This window comes from Rhodamnia argentea, chromosome 2 (assembly GCF_020921035.1).
Source record: "Rhodamnia argentea isolate NSW1041297 chromosome 2, ASM2092103v1, whole genome shotgun sequence".
Taxonomy (NCBI): Eukaryota; Viridiplantae; Streptophyta; class Magnoliopsida; order Myrtales; family Myrtaceae; genus Rhodamnia; species Rhodamnia argentea.
In genome coordinates, this window is record NC_063151.1 from 20,359,652 (window position 1) to 20,378,418 (window position 18,767).

At 39.9% G+C, this 18,767-nt stretch overlaps 1 protein-coding gene across 2 annotated transcripts; it reads right to left on the reverse strand.

Annotated features, from left to right (window-relative positions):
* Window positions 1-10,582: 10,582 nt before the first annotated feature.
* LOC115739495 (ubiquitin carboxyl-terminal hydrolase 16-like) lies at window positions 10,583-18,292 on the reverse strand. Of its 2 annotated transcripts, none has more exons than XM_030672603.2 (11): window positions 17,643-18,292; window positions 15,267-16,590; window positions 15,066-15,154; window positions 13,870-13,955; window positions 13,597-13,759; window positions 13,365-13,482; window positions 12,925-13,082; window positions 12,407-12,491; window positions 12,084-12,296; window positions 11,346-11,407; window positions 10,583-11,271 (listed from the first exon to the last, which is right to left on the reverse strand). In XM_030672603.2, exons 1-11 carry the CDS (start codon window positions 17,927-17,929, stop codon window positions 10,875-10,877), a joined length of 2,982 nt encoding a protein of 993 aa, XP_030528463.1. In that variant the 5' UTR covers window positions 17,930-18,292; the 3' UTR covers window positions 10,583-10,874. The 2 variants fall into 2 exon arrangements, with proteins under 2 accessions (XP_030528463.1, XP_030528464.1); XM_030672604.2 differs by having other exon boundaries at window positions 13,597-13,756; window positions 13,867-13,955; window positions 17,643-18,291.
* Window positions 18,293-18,767: the final 475 nt, after the last annotated feature.

The following is an 18,767-nucleotide window of genomic DNA, read 5'->3' on the forward strand; positions in this document are numbered from 1 at the left end:
TCCATATTAGGTAGAACAGGAAATTTTGAAGCTTTTGCTCTTTCTTTCTCGTTCCTGCTAAGCAAAGTCTCCCAATGTTTTGGTCGGGGAAGAAAAAATCATAAGCGATCTCGAAGTCTCGCGATTCGGCGACTTTTGCGTTCCGGAGTTGAAGAAGAAAGCAAGCAAAGCCGACCTCACTCGGGTTGGGGAAGCGGGTCGTGTGCTGTTGAGGTGGGGGGACGTGATAACTCTGATTCTCTCCGGACCCCCCATTGATTCGCCTTCGCTTTTCTCGTCCCCCCCAACCGGGGCGTGATGGTGATGGAGGGGATGGGGCTGGGGGATAATGCGTGCAGCGGAAGAGAACGTGGCTAGGGTTTCGTCTCATCTCATCTTTGGTTGGACCCCCCCGGCAGCTGTGCTGTTGCTTGCTTTTCGCAGTTGCAGTTGCAGAAGAGAGTCTTGAAAGAGGTTCTTCTCTGTTCGCTTTGAATGGGGGGTTTCGACTTTTACTTTCATGCGTGTCTGATCAAAATCTGTACTTTGGGGTTGCCTCTTCCGCTCTTTCCCTGAAATTTGCAGAAACTGTGATAATACGCATTGAAAGCAAAGCCCTGACTGACCTTCTCTTTCTACTCTTCTTCTTCTTCTTCGTCCAATGCTTATCCCTTCTGAACTTATTAGGTCTGTGCTTGGCCTTGGGATAAAGTAGTGGCTAAGAATAGACTTTGTTTCCTCTCTCTCTCTCTCTCTCTCTCTCTCTCCTTTGGGGATTTTGATTTTTGACATGCCGTTTCGCATTTGATATTATAATAACGAATATGAAATGTGTAATTTCTCGTATGATAATCTTATGACCTAACAATGCATGAGAGGGATCTTTGAAGATTCCAGGAGAAGTGGATCATAAAATGAGAAGATTGAGCACAGAGTTCTTTTTCATGTGTATGGAAATTATATGAGGTTGGAAGAATAATGTAAAACAGGAGTGGATTGGATTGGGCAAATTGAAATTAAAAAAGAAAGTTGGTCAGTATGGTTCGCCTTTAAGAATCGCTTGGTAACGCAAATTTTTTTTTTTTCGAGACAAATTATTTTGGCCCATCAACAAATTTGGAACATAAACAATAATTCTTCTTAATACTCACCCCCTTTCTCTCGAGTCCTTGCCGTCGGTTGCCATCTGCCAACTGTCGATTGCCCGCCGCAGGTCTTCAATCCTTTATCGTCGTTTTCCTCTCTTGCATTCGCTAGCCACCCTCTACCGATTGTTGGGCGCCGGTCTCCGGCCAAGGTCCAACTATTGGCAATCATATAAATTTTATATTGTTATCAAATGAATTTCTGTTCTTTGGACATAAGTTTTATATTGTTATCAAACACGTGCCTCTACTTAGAAACTCATGTGGAGAATAAAAGTAGATTTTTCTATTTCTAGTCAAAAATAGAGCCCGAGAAGAGAATAGTTATCATTCCCATCACAAACTGATGCGATGTGCATATATTTTTTGTTCTTTCTTTCATAGCGTAAATCATAAAGAAAAATTGAAGACAAAGTATTTATAATAGAAATCATTAAAAAAAAAAAACAACAACAACAACACTGCCAGTTCCAAGGTGATAAAGGTTAATTACCGGTTCTACAAACTAAAAATCGATTCTGTTTGATCCGATTCCCGATTTTAGGATGAGACCAACTTATCCCGAAACTAATTATCTTTAGTTGCTATGTTAATTTGAGCATGATAACCACCGCAAGGGAAGGAGGAAGGGTGACAAAGACAAAGAGATCTATATTTGTTGGTATGTGCGCATGTGTGTGTGAGAGAGAGAATGTGTGTCATTGATCGGTAGATTTGGCCGCGGAAATAGCCTGTGTGGCACTTGGCAAGCCAATAACGCCAAACCAGCCTTCCTTCTCATGTTGTCCCTTAGAACAATAAAGCAAATAGCTTTCTCGTATCGAGTTGTACCCACGCCCAATGAAACTCAAGCATCCAGTCTATCGAACGAGACGAGCAGAATACTTTAGGCACCACAACCGATTTTAGCATATCATGACCTTATCGGGAAAGTGGCATCGCCTCCCAACCAATTTGCACATTGGAGACCGATCCCGCATTCAAAGTTCCTAAAGGTATATTCATTATGACCTAGATCTCCTATTACAAACCACCCCGACGCCACTCCTATGAACTAATTGAATCTTCTCCTATGCATCTCACTCATGATGATGACACCACTAAGCTTTACTCAAAGGGTACAGAGTATGATTGGAGGACACGAAACTACCCCACTCATTTCCGCAACTCCTTGTTGCTTGTCATTCTGTCGCCTCCTTGCATCACTTGGTACAGCTGCTAAGGGGACTTACATGAATGGCGGACGCTTGCCCAATAGAATAACTCCTCTCCATCAGTAGCTTCTTTTGGTCCAAGGCTATTCGTATTGGAAACACGTAGCGGAAATCCGATATCTTCACCGGGGAGATTGCCAAGAGAGAGCCTAAGTCCAAGCCCATTAATATATTCAATTGGATCCACCTTCACTCAAAAGTTCAAGCTAATGAGTTATGGGCCAATAAAGATATATTAAGCGCTCCCGAACACATTAATTATTCAATGTGAGATTTCTTTAGCACAACTCACACGTGCATCCTACAATCTCCTCCTCACATGTGAACTTTGGTGTTAGGTTTGCTCCCCCTTAATACAAGTATCATTATGTACTAACTTATTTCAACTTGAATCTCCATCAACGCCCATCGAGCCCCGCATTGATACATCACAATGCCCATCGGCCCGGAAACCGCGTTGGCCACCAAGTTCTTTCCTTGAGATATTCACCAAACACCGATACATATTGGGAGTAGGCTACCAATCAACCATCGGCTCTGACACCATTTTTTGGGAACACACAAAGAAGTCCGATATCTTTACCAGGGAAATAGCCAATAGGGAGCTCAAGTCGGAATTTGTTAACATATCCAATTGGATCCACCTTCACTCAAAAGCTTAAGCCAATGAGTTATGGGCCAACAAAAACATATCAACTGCTCCACAGCACATCAATTATCCGATGTGGGACTTCTCCAACACAACTCACATGTGCATCCTAATAGTTCGGGCTCCTACAGTCACTTGTGCTCTCAAGTGAGACATTTTGAGCCAACCGTGCGTTTTGGAAGCTCCCTCTTTCACTTGCTAAGTGCTTCCGACACCCAGTTGATCAATGGAGGTTTCTTTCTTTATTGAAAACGTGATAGTATACCCATCTTGAGATTCGCCGAATTGATCCAGGAACATTATTCTTATTCGGTGAGAAATCGATTTCTCGTCTGTACCCCCATTGGCATCCTAGATGCATATCGAGAGGTGAGAGCTGCACTTTATCCGAGCGTGATTTGCTCCGACAATTCACTCTCCGCCCTTGTAGGACCGAGTAGACCACGGGTTTCCTCCAACTCGCCCACCTACCGGATGGATCCGTGCTCTGATACCATGTTGTCACGGATCGGCAAATTTGGCCATGGAATTAGCCCGTGTGGCGCCCGACAAGCTAAGAACGCTAGGCCAGCCTTCCTTCTCATGTTGTCTCTTAGAATAGTAAGTCGAATAGCTTTCCCTTATAAGATCGTACCACAGCCGGTGACACTCGGGCATCCACTTCATCAAGCGACACGAGCATAACACTTTAGGCAACATAATCGATTTCGATCCGCCACATCCTCTTCGGGAGAACGGCATTAGCTCTCGATTAGTTTGTATTTAGGAGGCCAACTTCACCTTCAAAGCTCCTAAGGGTATATTCATTTGAACCTAGAACTGTTAGTACAAACAACCTTAACGTCAAACCCACAAAGCAATTGTATCTTTCCCCCTGGATTGCTCACCCACCATGATGACATCATCAAACTTCACTAGCAAGCGTACGCGAGTACGATTGGAGGACGCGGAACTTTTGATCCGTGACATGAGGGAGAACAATTGTAGAGAGAGAGAGAGTGATGCGTCATGCAACCATTGTGAAGGTGATCGCCATTCGATAGTGGCGACGATGGTCGATGCTCTCTCCTCTCTTAGCCTCATGTGTTCTCCCCCTTATGTAAGGTTTCTTTTTATTTCTAAGACTCCATCTGTTTCACGAAAAAAAAATGATTTCAAAAATATCTTCCTAAAAATAATCGGTTGTATTGCTTACGAAAATGAATGAATCAGAAACATTTTTATTGTCCAAGAAAATATCTAGATATAAGTTGTTGTCGTTAATAAAAATATTTTTCTTTAATTAATTATTTTAAGCAATACAAGCTATCATCTTTAGAAAAATATTTTTAAACTCATTCATTTTCCACGAATCAGACAAAGCCTTATCTTGTCTATGCTAAAATGAGATTATTCCGACCTCTTGGTCAGATAGTTTTGTTTGGATTATATATGCGATATTGAAATCTTTTCACATTCTAGGATTGATTCACAAGTTGGATATACGAATACGTACATTCTCTCGGGACATTGTCTCGCGCCCGTCAAATGTAGCCTATGGCCGTAATACATCAATAAAAAGAAAGAAGAAAACAAGCACAAGGCCATACGACTTTGAGGCCCCTTAAGAGGTTAGCTGAGCAATTAAACACTTAATTTTGATTCAATAGTTTTTGGAAAATTGCCCAATCAATCCTATACTTATTGTACAGATCTCAATTCTGTCCTAAATTTTATAATTTTGTCAACATAATAAGAAATCTTTGAGCGAAATCTCAACGTAGTCCGTTCAGTCAATTATTGCCGAAAATCACTATCATGTCGGTGTTTCACTTAGGAAGGTTGGTGGCTGGCGATAACTGGAACGCCGCATCAGCAGTTTTTGATGAAAATTAGCCGGAATGATTAATTAGACTTTTTAACATCCGTGTAATTGATTTAAGACTGATCGGATAATTTTTCCTTAACATTTTTTATGATAAATTGCGTCACCCGTATATATATTAAACCTTGAAAGCCATTGCTTTCATTCTGTGGATAGAGTCTCGTTCTATTACACATGGGCGGGCGATTTGCGTATATCATGGTGCTCGGTGTAGCCGGAAGCTTCGGTATATAGGCTGGGAGTAAGAGTATTGTGCCAATGGTAGGACTATGAAAATTTCTCAATTGTATTGTGACATTTGAAATTTATATTTTATTTATTTATGTTAGAATCGGTCAATGAAGCTCGGAATGTAGTCGGACTCACTTTTAAATTTTTTTTTTTAGTCGAAACTCACTTTTAATTGACTCGTTGTGTCATGTGCCGTTGCCTCGTGATGTAACCGTCAAATGAAATACGATTATGTCTTTTGCTATCAAATTCGTTTGAGACAATTATTTGATTATGTACTTGTTAGCACTCAAAATGACCTGCCCGTGGATACACGAATTGCAAATGTGAGAAGATCATGTGCAAGGCACGTGAGGCTTTCTATAGGTGTCGATCATTGAGGAAACCACGAATATCGGTATAGATGAGGAGAGATCCTGCTAAGGATTCGAATATTTCCAAAAGGGCGCCGGAAAAAGATAAATATTCGCTTTTGAATACTTGGCGGGAAAATAATTATCGATAGTTGTTTGAGTATTGAAACAGCCTCATGAAGATGCAGTTCCAGAGTCCTTAAAGAGTTGAAGACGTGAGTTGAGTATATCTCATATGAACAAAAGGAAAAGGGAGCTGAACCAATACAAGCAATCCTGGAGCCCATCGACGGTTACTTGAGCATCAAAATAGCTTATTGAAGATCTGGCTCAAAAGGTCTAAAAAAGTTAAAAGCGTAAGCATTATTCATTTGAGCAATAAGAGAAGAAGATCGAACCGATATAAAGGTTTGAAGGTAGTCGGCAGTTATATGAGCTTTATGCGAGACTAAGCAACTACCTAAAGACTTGGTCAAATGAGTTCGTGGGAAATGGTGAACATGGCAGTTATCGACGCGCCAAAAGCTATAACTATCGAAGGGCAGTTACCTATTCAACCATTACAAATACCACCAAGCGTCCACAGAAGAAGCCACCCCGGACAAATCAAAAAATTTACCTTATCTTTACTTTACTTATTGCACTTTACTTTTTTTTAGCTGTAACTTTTAGATTCTCGTCGTCGAGTCAAACCTTGGCATTTATCTTTATCTTAGATTATGCATCGTCGAGTCAAACTCCGGTGCAGTATCAAAACATATTTAGACGTTGTTGTCAAGTCAAACTCTGGCATAGTTTTAAGTGCGTCGGTTCATTATTTTGGTATGCATTGCACCCTCAAAGTCATTCCGTTGAGTCAAACTTCGGCTTGGTCTATGTTTTGTAATTTCTTCCAAGTTCGTGTGTATCGATTTCCCTTGAATTGTACCTACCGAACATTTTCGTTGAGTCAAACTCCAATTGAGATCACGTTTGTATGATTATATTGGAATCTTTCCACAATTCTTGCGTTGATTATCTACCTATCTAGATCTCTCCCGTCCGAAATTACTACGGGACCCTTTATCACGTTTAAAAGTCGCAGAACAAATTTCACTAAAAGATATTTTTTCGTGAAGAAATTCCGACAAAACATTATTTCAAGTTTACTTTCACGTTCAATCAAGTGGCTCCGATGCTTGATCAATGACGTATTGAGAAAATGGCCAAAACTTTCCTTCATATCCCACCAAAGGTTCAATTGAATTTTAAATAAAGTTTTCCCAAATGTCAACGAAAGTTAATGGACAAAGTAACCTACTTAGAATTGAAATCGAAAGGTAGTGTCTTTATTAGAGAATTGAAAATTAAGTGATCCAAATTTGAAAGTAAGGATAAAGTTGAGTTGCTTCCACGACAATCTACCACGCAATCTGCTGGATTTTTCAGACAACAATTTAATGTACAAGTTCCAATAGAGGTGAAAATATGTTTTTTTTTTTACATTGATTCGATAAACATTTTCGCTAAAAACAATAGCTCGAAGAAAATATTTTCATCATCCACAAAAATATTTAGCATGAAGCATTGTCGATTTCAGATGACTAATTTTTCTAAATGATAGCATCAATTATTTTTTGGGAAAACGCTTTCTAAATTATTTATTAATCACTAAATAAACAAATCTTGAAATAAATGTTGTGCCTATTTGCCAGTGCGGCATGATTTATTTCTTTCCGGCATTTTTATGTACGAGATTTGGAATTTTACATTCTTAATTATTATAATTTTTTCGACACTAATTTTTTTTTAGGGGGGTTAAATTCCGCAGGAAGCCACAATATGCAACTTTTCTTTGTCAAAAATTAGGGGATGAATAGATTGTCCCATGAATGCAGTAAAGTCAAACAAGTAAAGAAATGGAGGGGTCTGACCAAAAAAAAAAAAAAAGAAGCGGAGGGGGGGAAAAATAAAACAAGTAAAGAAATGAAAACTTCCGCCAAGTTGCGGATCCGGACCCCTACCATAAAGGTAGGGATGACATTGAAGGATCCGGACTGTTCATTTCAAAATGAACGGCCCGAATTCATTCACGTTATCTTTTAAAAGGGGGGAAATTTTTTGATAGGAAAGTTCAAAATTTAAAAAAAAATGACGTGAATCAATTTAAGCCGTCTACTTTTTATTCAGACGACTCGGATTTATCCTGTCATCTCTAGCATTGCCAAACAATATCAGGAGATCCGGTTCCCCAAGTTGCGTGGGGGTTTGGTGCACCCAATTTTCCCAATTTAATGATAAGCCACGTCATCACACGCCTGCTGTGGGCCCTGTGCCAGCTTGGATGCCCCATTCGTCAACGACCGCCGCTTTTGTTGACCGCCTTTTGGCCACGCTTTCATCCCGAGTTGCTTTTTCTTTTTCTTTTTCTTTTTTTGGTCCTTAATCAATCAATATATATATATATATATATATATATATATATATATATATTTCGGACACAAGATTGATACATTCTTTATAATTTGTAATTTTGTCTCTTCAATGCCAAGAAGCATATAGAAATATTATATGGCCAACTTCTATTGCATGGACCCTAATTAAGTTTTAAACTTTTTAATTATGTAAATTTTTTTTTTTTTGGTCATATAATTGAGTGCAACCTATTTCGCGCGGAATTCTAATGTAGTTATTCCGGCCGATATTCGTCCTAAATTTGCTAACGTGGCGGTGTGTCAATTAGGACGGCCGGAGATGACTAGACAGCTATATCAACGGTTTTCGACGAAGATTGACTCGAAAGGCTATAAGTCTTGGACTTAATTGGTAAAATTAAAAAATTTAAAATTTAATTCATATCCATTTCGTACATTAAGTTTAGCACTAAATGGATAATACGGGGAATTCATATTATCCATTTTACATATTATTTTAAGCTAAGTTTGGAAAGAGAGATTAAGATATGGACAAGATAAAAGATCGCAATCATGTGGAGGATAGAAAGAAGAATATTTTAAAGGAAGTTTGACTCTGACGGCGGCTAATAGAATGTCGTGCTAAATTATATTTTTTTATTGTAGGAGTCTGGAAGGAACATTTGCTCAGGCCCATACATTATTATTATTATTATTATTATTATTATTTTGTCAGATTAACTAACTCATTGACGTGTGCCTCCTACTGTCATGTAAAAGTTTATCTACTAATTAATGGACACAACTATTAAATTTAGAAATTTTACGTATACGTTCTGTTGGTAAAATATTCTTTGTTGTCATATTTTTTTTAGGTCGAATTTGTTGTTATTTCAAATGTTTTTTTTTTTTTTATTCTTTTTGGCATTGGAGATGTTTGGCATTAATTATAATTAATAACCGACTGAATTCCACGCACGTTTTATCTTCTCGTTCAATACAAGTCGGGGAATAAGAACACATGTTCATGCTCCTAAAGATGTGACCTTGAAACATGATGTAAAACGGAATGATTTGGGCCCGGATTTCAAGTCAAAAAGACGAGGATGCTAAGAAACCCTCTCCCCTAGAGCATGAATACGATCTTAAAGAGACTTAGCCGCGGGGAGACAGAAAATCTTTAGAAGGGAAAAAATGAAAGAGGGAAAGAACGATGCCAATCAGATCAGTGCAACAGCGTAAGTTTTAGCTGTCGCGGTTGTCTCTGCGCAGCCGAAAAGTGGAAGTAACTTCTTATTATTATTGTTATTATTTTTTTTTGTGTGGTAATTGTAGGAACTAGTCAAATTGAGGAACATGAATTCGACCAAACGTCAAACAACATTAAGGAACATGAAGATTTTAATGGGCACCTACATGTCGGCTGCAAAATTATTTTTTGGGCTCGTGCTGTTGAAATTGATTGTTGGGGGGAATGGGCGTCTCGCATAACCGTTACGGCTTTTTTTTTTTTTTCCTTTCAAGATGATTGAAGGCCGCTTTGACAAGAACCGACGATTCGAACGGGGCGATTGGAAGGGGAGAGAAAGGATTCGGATAGTTACGAGAGAAAAGAAATTCAGAGATCTAAGTTAAAATATTGTCCGGTTGGAAATCATATGAAGAAAGACTGGAATATTTTTGTGGTTTTAGAAAGTTGAGATAAAATAAGGGAATTTTGCGGAAAAGGAGAAAGTTTTTATTCATAAGATTTATGAATGCCTCCATCGTCTTTGGATGGATGAGGAGGTATTTAAAAAGCTACATAACACTGGCCGCACTAATCACTCCTGTTACTTGACCTTTCATCTTCATCCTTTAAAATCAAGTCGCAACATGAACATAAACACTTATTCATAGCGAGTCTATTTCTCGAGAGTTTACACTTTTGAGTCGATCGACCCATGAGGAGCCACCCCATGGAGGCGTCGGTTTTCCTCCTCCATGCTTTGGTGGTTCCTAATGATTCGACTTGTGGCGGTTCCTTCTCCATGTTTTGCGACGCTCTCTTCCGGCCAAAACTCAAAGAGGGACATAGACATGTCATTGCTTCAAAATGGAATGATGCATCATGAAGGTTGAGCTGTAATGTCAGCTAGCAAAAGATCCAGTAAAGGAGAAGGCTTATGGAACCGCACTAACCTTCATTCTACTTCAGGAATTGGTATTCCATCAGATTGGCATATTCATCCACTTTCCTGCAAACAATATAAACTTACAGGTTCACTTCCCATCCACATGTCGTACGCCAAGGTTTCTATATGACGACTTCCCAGCGTGATTGTCCCCCCACGCCCCTTAAATTCCCGAAATTGGTCACTTCAAAAAGTCATTACACGAGTATCCAAAAAACAAACGAGATGGATGTTTATTTTTTAAGCGGGCTAACCCTTAATTTGCACCTCGCATGTTTATTTTTTAAGCGGGCTAACCCTTAATTTGCACCTCGCATTAGCTTTTTCATTACTTTCGAAACATCGATAGCTAAGTCACTTCCTTTTCAACAATAGTAAACTCGAGTTTCCTACAAATTCATCAGTACTCTGATCCCATTTTTTGGATCATGAAGACTCAATTTCTCTCTTCTAAAACGGTCCCGAGACTTTTCCGACAGGGAATAAAACTAGACACAAACGGAATTGCTACAGTCAATATTACATGAATACATCCTACTAGCACCAGCAATTCCAAATAAGAAGCGCACCGACACTGATGGAACTGTAATGGCTTCTTTTTTCCAGCAAAAAGTGAATTTAAATACAAGCTTCTCATGGATCTCTTATCTACATATTCTCCACCTCAATATGTTATGATCAAGGTGATTGATCGGTCCAATTTCCTCCGCTACTCGCTTGGCAGATAAAATCTACATTTTACATCTGCGAAACAGTTAGCCCCTCCAATGATATCCTCGGGTTAGTCTGCCTACAGAAACTACTACAGCTACTTACGAATTCTCTAAACTATAAAGAGAAATCGGAATGCGAAAAAACAAAATCAAAATCCTTCACCTCCCAGATTCAGAGGGATTGCTCCAAGGACTACTCCTCCAGTTACTACCAGAGTCGCCAAATATATAGTCCGAAAGGTCATCATAGCTGGGAGAATCTTGGGTGCTGATCGTACTACAAGAACCCTCGTCAGAATTACTACTAAACAGGGAAGAAACATCGCTCAAAGAATCCTCTCGGTGATATCTGTGCAGCGGATTGAAGTCTGAATCAAAAGAATGGGCACTGGCTGAATCATTTGTAAATGCGGAAGAATGGTGGTTGTTCCTCAAGTTTGTGAGCCCCGATTTAGGTGTGGCACTTTTTCCGCTGCTCTTGAAATTCATGGGTTTGTTCCTCGGATCCGCAGATGTTATGCTGTGTTTCAATGATCTAGGGGCATGTGGCAAGCACCTGTATAGCAATTACTCACTCTGAGAATCAGACAGCCACATTCACACTTTGCAAAAGCTTTTAAGACCTTTTACCTGGCATAGAGAAGCATATAGGCTCCCTTCGTCAACACCCTTTCGAGTTCAACAGGCTTCACCTATCATAAAGCAGGATGATGATTAGTGAATGTGCATTCACATTATTGATGCTGAGCTCCAATTAAATCCACTAAAAGGCAGACCACAAAAAATGAACACATCCATAGCAATATAGCATTATGAAATCTCAGACCAAGTAAAGAATGAAACCGTCAAAATCAAAGGCGTCGAATGAACATAACAACTAACAAGCAAAGGCCTTATAAACATGCAGTTGTGCAAACACAAACTCATCTACGCATCACTATAAATGAAGTATCAAGCCAAGCGAGAGTATCACACATACAGCACTAATGAAAACTGCAGGAATCTTAATTGCTCAACCTTAGGGAGCTAAGTACACGAATATCGCCCAGCAATATGGCTTGAAATATGCATAAGTAGAATATTCATAATGTCTGCAAGCAGATGAGCTCGAGAGCTGGGTTCTATTATGACCAGCACAGCAACAAGTGAATAACTCTTTGGTGAAATATCTTGTTGCATGCACAGTAGGAAACTTGTAGTTCTTGTGAATGTATCCAAGGATGCAAGCAAATGCAATTGCATCAACTTTATTGAACAGTGACCGGAATTTTCAAAAGTAAGAATAGCCTAAGAAGCAATTAGCATAAAATCTAATCAAAAAGTTGCTTCCATATTCTTGAAAATTTAGACTAAAGGAATGAAAATTACCGTGCTGTCGTCGATCTTGAACCACTTATTGTGCATATTCTTAACATAGCAGACGTAGTGACCAGAAAATGCAGCATTCATGATATCCAAATGAACAATTACTCCATAAAGCCTATATACAGCCGATCTGTCACTTGTCCCCTTCATAAATGGGGACAAGTCAAGGATCTCTGAAAACCGAATGGACTTGTTAAGCTTTCCAAATTTACCTGACTGCATGTCCAAAAAAAGTGCAAATGAGAGTTTTTCTTCCATAAAAGTACACCCCATCTGATTTAAAATAAATATGCAACATGAATAATTATTCTCCGCAATCACTACACCTGAAATCGCTTCAATGCAATTGTAAGGATATTAGGAGCCTCAAGTACTGACAGCTTCTTCCTAGCTTTCTCATACGAATTACACCTGATAAAAATCATGTGTGAGAGAGTCAGAGAGAGTACATCATAAGTCCAGAAAAATCAGCATAAATTGGTTCAGGCAACTGAAAAGTATCGTTTCGTAATCTACGTCAGTGAAGGAAAAATATGTCATAGTACCTTAAAACACAAAATAAAACTGGGAGTCATGGTGCAACACGAATAAATATCCTAATAAGATTGTTCCGTAAGTTCTTTTGATTCATAAAATTGCCATAGTAAATGGCAGTTTCGAGGAGGGGCCAAAGATGAATCAGATGATTCTCAATACTTTACTGCTGCAAGGATGATCTCCATTCTCAGAGAATTTTTTTCACCGCGAAAATTCTAGTAGCATCTATTTTTAAAGCACCAAATACCCTGAAAAATTGTAAGGAAAACGCTTCAAATGAAATAACAAGTTGATTAGGCATGCCAACCTGGTACATTGATACTTGTTCTCTCCATCCAGGGTTTCAGTACTAGTGAACTGTCGAAGAGCCTCCTCCAGTGTTCTAATATCTCCTCCAATCTCAACGGTCAGATCCATCATCCTTTCATGTCGCTCTGACTTTCCATTACACCTCGTGCACTGAATCTGCAAATAGAGAAGGGAACTCCATGCATATTAGTTATAAACTCTCACCATTACACCTTGTGCATTGTATCTGCATATTAAAGAAGGGAATTTCATGCATTGGTAATAACTCCTAAAATTACACCTTGGGCACCTTATCTGCAGATTCGAGAATGAATTTCAAGCATATCAATAAAAACCTTTCAAGTAAGCAAAAAAAGCCCTTCCCAGTTGCATGCAAGAGTTCAATAGAATGGTGGGCATATGATAGAAGAGATGGAAGAGCCTCATCAAGATCACTACCTTTGAACGAAGGTAGCCTCCAAATGTGAGGCCAATGAGAGTGGCTTCTTCCTTTGACCTACATACCTTCTTGCCAGAGTCCAGAAGACAATCAGATTGCATCTTATCAATAGCACACCTGCCAGATTTAACTCATCAGGAGTTGCACCATCCAATACTGGAGAGAAACTGACAAAAGAATTCATGCGAAAATAATTGTCACAGGCTACAGAAAAGTGAAGTATACTCTCACCTTAAAAATTCATGGGCATCCTCTTCTTTCCCATTTCCAAGCTGCCTTCCAATGTTTCTTAGGTGGGATACAATTCCAATAGGTGAAATAGGAGACTTCCCTTCATTCATCCTTAAAATTAGACTCTCGAATTCACAGGTGAAACACCAATCTTTTCTAAAGCCTGAGGCAACAGAGATGAATAGTACAGATAACACGTAAGGTGTATTATAATGTGACAGGAAATCATCTAAAGTCACTCACTGAGCAAATAAAAGTAAACTGGCAACTCACATGCTTTAGAGTGGAGTCCTTGAAGGAAATATGCGGTAAGAGGAGGAGTAAATGCCAAGCACTGCAACACAGCATTTGCATAACAACTGCAAGGAAAAGAGGGCTTGTGTCATAGAAAACCATACAAAAAAAAAATAATTACTGAAGAGAGAACTCTCAGCAATGAGATCAACATTACTTCATATTTGAAAGAGAATCTTTCATCAATCCTCCACAACTTTCTTGAAAGAGATGCACTTACAGATCAAACAAATTCAAAACCTTCAGCTAAATGGACGAAATCAATAATTCCAGACATGATTTTGTAGATTGACCTTCACTGGAAGCTAATCACATATAATCAAGCCGCACAGGAAGATGCGAATTGATTTGTTCAAGCAGAATGTTGTCCACTCTTATCCTGAAATTTAGGGTTGCACAGAACAATCTACTTTGCCTACTTGGTGTTTACAAAGTGCAACTATATATCGTATAGTTACTTGATATGAAAGAGTTAGGAGTCATCGTCAGTAAAGACGTAACATTGATGTCAAGCCCTCAGCTGCGTTTGGTTGCCAAAACAAGGATTATGATAGGATCAGAAGTACGGAGGTATTTGTTCCATCCTATTTTTTTGTTTGGTGAACCATAGGATCAGGTGGCAGATGTAATTGTCAAATTGACAATTCAAATAATGTACTTTAATAAGTAAAAATCCTGAAAAATAAAAATAAGAGTCGCGGAGTGTGGTCGCTGGACTACTGTTGCTGAACCATCATTAGTGCGGAGGTCCAGCCCACACATCAGGGACCACCACCAACGTGGTCACCTGTCTGCGGTGACCACTGTGGTGGTGGTTGGGTCTATCGCAGTGGTTGCAAGTGACCACCATGACGCAGAGAAAAGTACAGAGCGAGATCCAGACCTCAATCTGGATCTTCCTGCACAAGGCTGCCACTTTTATGGTCGTCGCCTATCAATTGCGACCACCGTGATGGTGGTCTCGAGGAGCTGAACAGAAACAGATAGGCGGGGGTTGTAGAGTCAATCTTGGGGCTAAGATCTTAAGTAACCACTGCGACGGTGGTCGTCTGATGGTCCAACAAGGACAAGAAATCAATGCAAAAATCTATATAGCAACCAAGATTATCAGAACCAAGCATCATGGATCATCAAATCTCTTAGCTGTCTTCAAAGAGCTGGAGAGATACCATTACCTATTCCCACAGTTTATTAGGCCACGGGGATGAAATTCCACACCTTTCCATGTATAGAGTGTGACAAATAACTCATATGGAAAAATACCCTGCAAAAGGAACAAATAAATGCACATTCAACAAAAACACTTTGGCATGAAAAAGGACAATATTTGGCCCACGAAGAAGCAACAAGAAAAAGGTTGCAATATAATGAAAAACCTTGTCATTGCATCTTCCAGGTATATCACTCCCAACTCCTAATCGGTGGTGCTTTGACATCACCGATCCTTTAAATTGATCTAGGACTCTCCATACTGAAGTTTTCAAGCCATTTTTAGTGGTTGGAAGACGAGCGGCAACATGAGAGGACAAAGGAGCATGTGTTTGACCTTCACAATCTTTGTCAAATTTGGCACGTGAAGTTGAATGCAAATCAGACCCAGAAAATCCATGAACATCAAGATCAGAAGGCAATATGCACCCGGCATCACTGCACTTTGATTTATGAGCATCCACTTTTGAAGAAGGCACCGTCTTGCTAGAAGGTACGTCGGCCTTCACAGAGCTTAAAGACTCATCGGCACTAAATTTCGACACATGTGAATCACTGCAACCTTCATCAGCAACATGACTGGGCCATTCACTTTTTGTGGACGATTTAGGGGCACTTAAACCATCTGCATTTGGCTTTTCAGATAAAGCAGATCTACTCTCAGGTTTCTTAGCTGACATCTCAAAATCTTGCCGATTGATGGGACGAAGAGTATCGTTGGACAAATTGAAAGAAAACCTAAGAGTAGATCCAGAATCAGGTTTCCCACAAGCACCAATTTTGCTGATACTGGAAGGAGAAGATTCATCACGAACGACATTTCTTGGATGGTTCAGAGTATTCCAGAAGCCAGACGGGTGTCTAGATGGCTCAGCCATTGAATCTTCGTGCAAGCCACTACAGCCCGAATTTGAATGACTGCTTGACGTGCACAGGACTTGATCATCAAAACAACCGCTCTTACTTTTGTACAATTTACTTGAACTTCTGAAACTCCCAAGAGAATCAACCAAACTAGCAAATTTAGGAGAAAGTGGCTCAGCTTGTCCCTTGATCTCGATACCACCAGTGCTTGATATCTTATGCGCAATATCAGATGATAAAGGTTCCTCTAACCTCCCAGAACCATCTGAATTAATGCTTTCACAGCCAGAAGTATCATCCGAGGAATCGCTATTTGTAGCGGAGGAGGAAAATCCAGAGGATGCATCAGAAGATTCAGAAGAATAATTTACATCATGAAGCTCAACTGAGATCTTATCATCCTTAGCACGTAATAATTCAGAGCAGCTGGATTGAGCCCTCACACATTCATCACTGAATGATACATTTGGCTTAGCACACTGCTTTGCCTTGCTCTCAAATGTCTCTCCATAATATGTTTCCTGTCTTGACCTATTATCCTTCCCATCAAAATCGCTCCCTGCCTCCACGGGACGACATTCTTCCTTATGACCTTGTCGCCAGTGTATAATTTGGCACTTGCCAGAACTAAGTCATGGAGATGCTGAAATTAGTATTTGGAGAAGAGCCAGATAACTTATACAAAACAAGCATGAGAATTTAGACCCAAGCAATATATGAGAAGTTAGACACTAGCAAAGAGATAGAAGGAAATAATCTATGTTTGCAAACTTATCATCACTGCTCAAAAATCAGGAAGATGGAAATAAAGACCATGAGACATCTGTCTCTAAGACGTGAGCTGTTTCCTCGTGATACTGGTACTAAACTTCACATAGTTATTAATACTTCTCTCTGTTACTTCGCCTCAAACAAATTGTGGACTAAGGACCAACTTCAAGTTTGATAAAATACAAAAAGTTCATATTACTTCAGCTCATGAACCACCTCTTCAGCTCTAGCAAGAGATTATATGTATGTCAAGGCAAAATATCATTCGACTTGTGATGGCATATCAATCCTCACGCCACCAGTATAGCATATCCCAAAAGTTTGTATTTTGCAACATGTCAACACAACGACAACCTTAATCATGATGACAACACGTGCATTGAACTCATAAATGCAAAATTGCACATCAGTCAAGCATCCAACTCAAGAATGTTACACTTCTGGCACAGGATTAAACAACACAACGAAATGGTTTTTTGAGTGTTTGAATGCCACAATGTTCCCCAGGTTGTTACCAGCGCAATTAAAAAGATGTCCAAAAGTAACTCTGACCTTTCCTCAAATCCGTAAGAATAGCTAATGCTTATCTTTTCCAAGCTGCTATGTATAAAGTTTCTTTCAGTCAACAAGGCAAACAAAGAAGGTCTTCAGGACAAACGCTTCAAGCGCTAAATGGCTTTAAAAATTGCATTCTGTGGAAAGCTAAAGAATTTCTTAATGTGATTAAGACCCTTAGTTTCCAATCAATTCCTGGAATGCCAAGGGAGCCCAATAGCAACGGTGAAGCAGGTTCCATTTATCCCTTTGTTGATCATTCACACTCTCGAAAGCTAGCAACGACAAACTTGCGACACCCTATTTGAACGCTCATGACATACAATAAAGTGATATCCTAAGCAAAAGCGTACCAGTATCTCACGGCTTTGCACCGAGCACAGCGGGTCGTGGTGGGGCAATAGCAAACAGCACAGTAGTAACCCTGCGAAGCAGGAGGCGACGGGTTTCCGTAGCTCGCGGAGGCTTCAATCTCGGCTCTCGCGGCTTCCTCGGAAGCCAAAACGAGAAGTCGCTTGATCTCCTCGCTCTTGGCCGCCGCGAGGCTCCATTTTCGCCGGACGAAGAACCCGAGCACCGGCAACGCGAAGCAGACCACCAGGACCAGGCTCGAAAACCCTAGATCCCCAGCTACAAGCATCTATCCAGCCCCAAAAAGCATCTAGCGAAGTCCACAGGCCGTAATCTACTGATCCGATCACCATACATAGATTCTCCGACCTGCGTGGACTACGAAAGACGAGCGAGATCGGTCGATCCCAGCTCGATTGGCGCAGCGGGAAGAAGTTCCAGCTCCGGCGAATCGAAGAGTTCGGGAATTGCGAATCCGTGCAAGCAAAGAATGCGGATTCTCCCCCGGTGGATTGAGGAGGAAGTTGAAGGTAGCCAAGAAACTGGAAAAGCTCGCGAAATCGCACGACGGACGCGAATCTTGTTGCAGAGACGGAGAACTTTGGAATTCTACGAGCGACACGGAGAGAGAGAGAGAGAGAGAGAGAGAGAAGATGCGGAAATTAGATTCGAGTTAGATAATGTTTTTTCTTTTTTTTTTATTAGTTTTTTATTCTGTTTGTACGTTAGGACAAAGGGAAGTTGAGATGGGTTGCCGGTGGAAAAAGGTCAAAAAAAAAAAAAGAGGAATTTTTTAATGTAACGGATGGATTATGTAATAATGATAAAGTGGTCCAAATGGCTAATCATTTCTACCCTTTGTATGAATTATTCGAATTATAATGTTTAATAAAGAAAAGACATTGTATTTTTATATTGATTATGCCGTAAATAGTATGAAAATTCATTTTTTTTTGTTTGATTAGATTAAAAATGTGATCGGACACTCGATTAACCTAATCTTTTCAACGTAAAAACGTCGGCGAGAGAGACTTTTTTTCCTCGTAGACAATCAAAAAGTACGAGAAGTTTACGAAATTGGCTCACGTACGTAAAGAAAAGGTACGAAGAGATCGGAACTTCGATTC

Bases quoted from the DNA above. Each gene is read 5' to 3' on its own strand.
- LOC115739495 (XM_030672603.2), bottom strand. From the start codon at position 17,929: ATGCTTGTAGCTGGGGATCTAGGGTTTTCGAGCCTGGTCCTGGTGGTC. The intron at 16,591-17,642 runs GTACGCTTTTGC...TCCATGACTTAG, and splicing joins TGCAAAGCCGTGAGATACTG to TTCTGGCAAGTGCCAAATTA. The intron at 13,760-13,869 runs GTGAGTTGCCAG...CTGTTGCCTCAG, and splicing joins AGGACTCCACTCTAAAGCAT to GCTTTAGAAAAGATTGGTGT.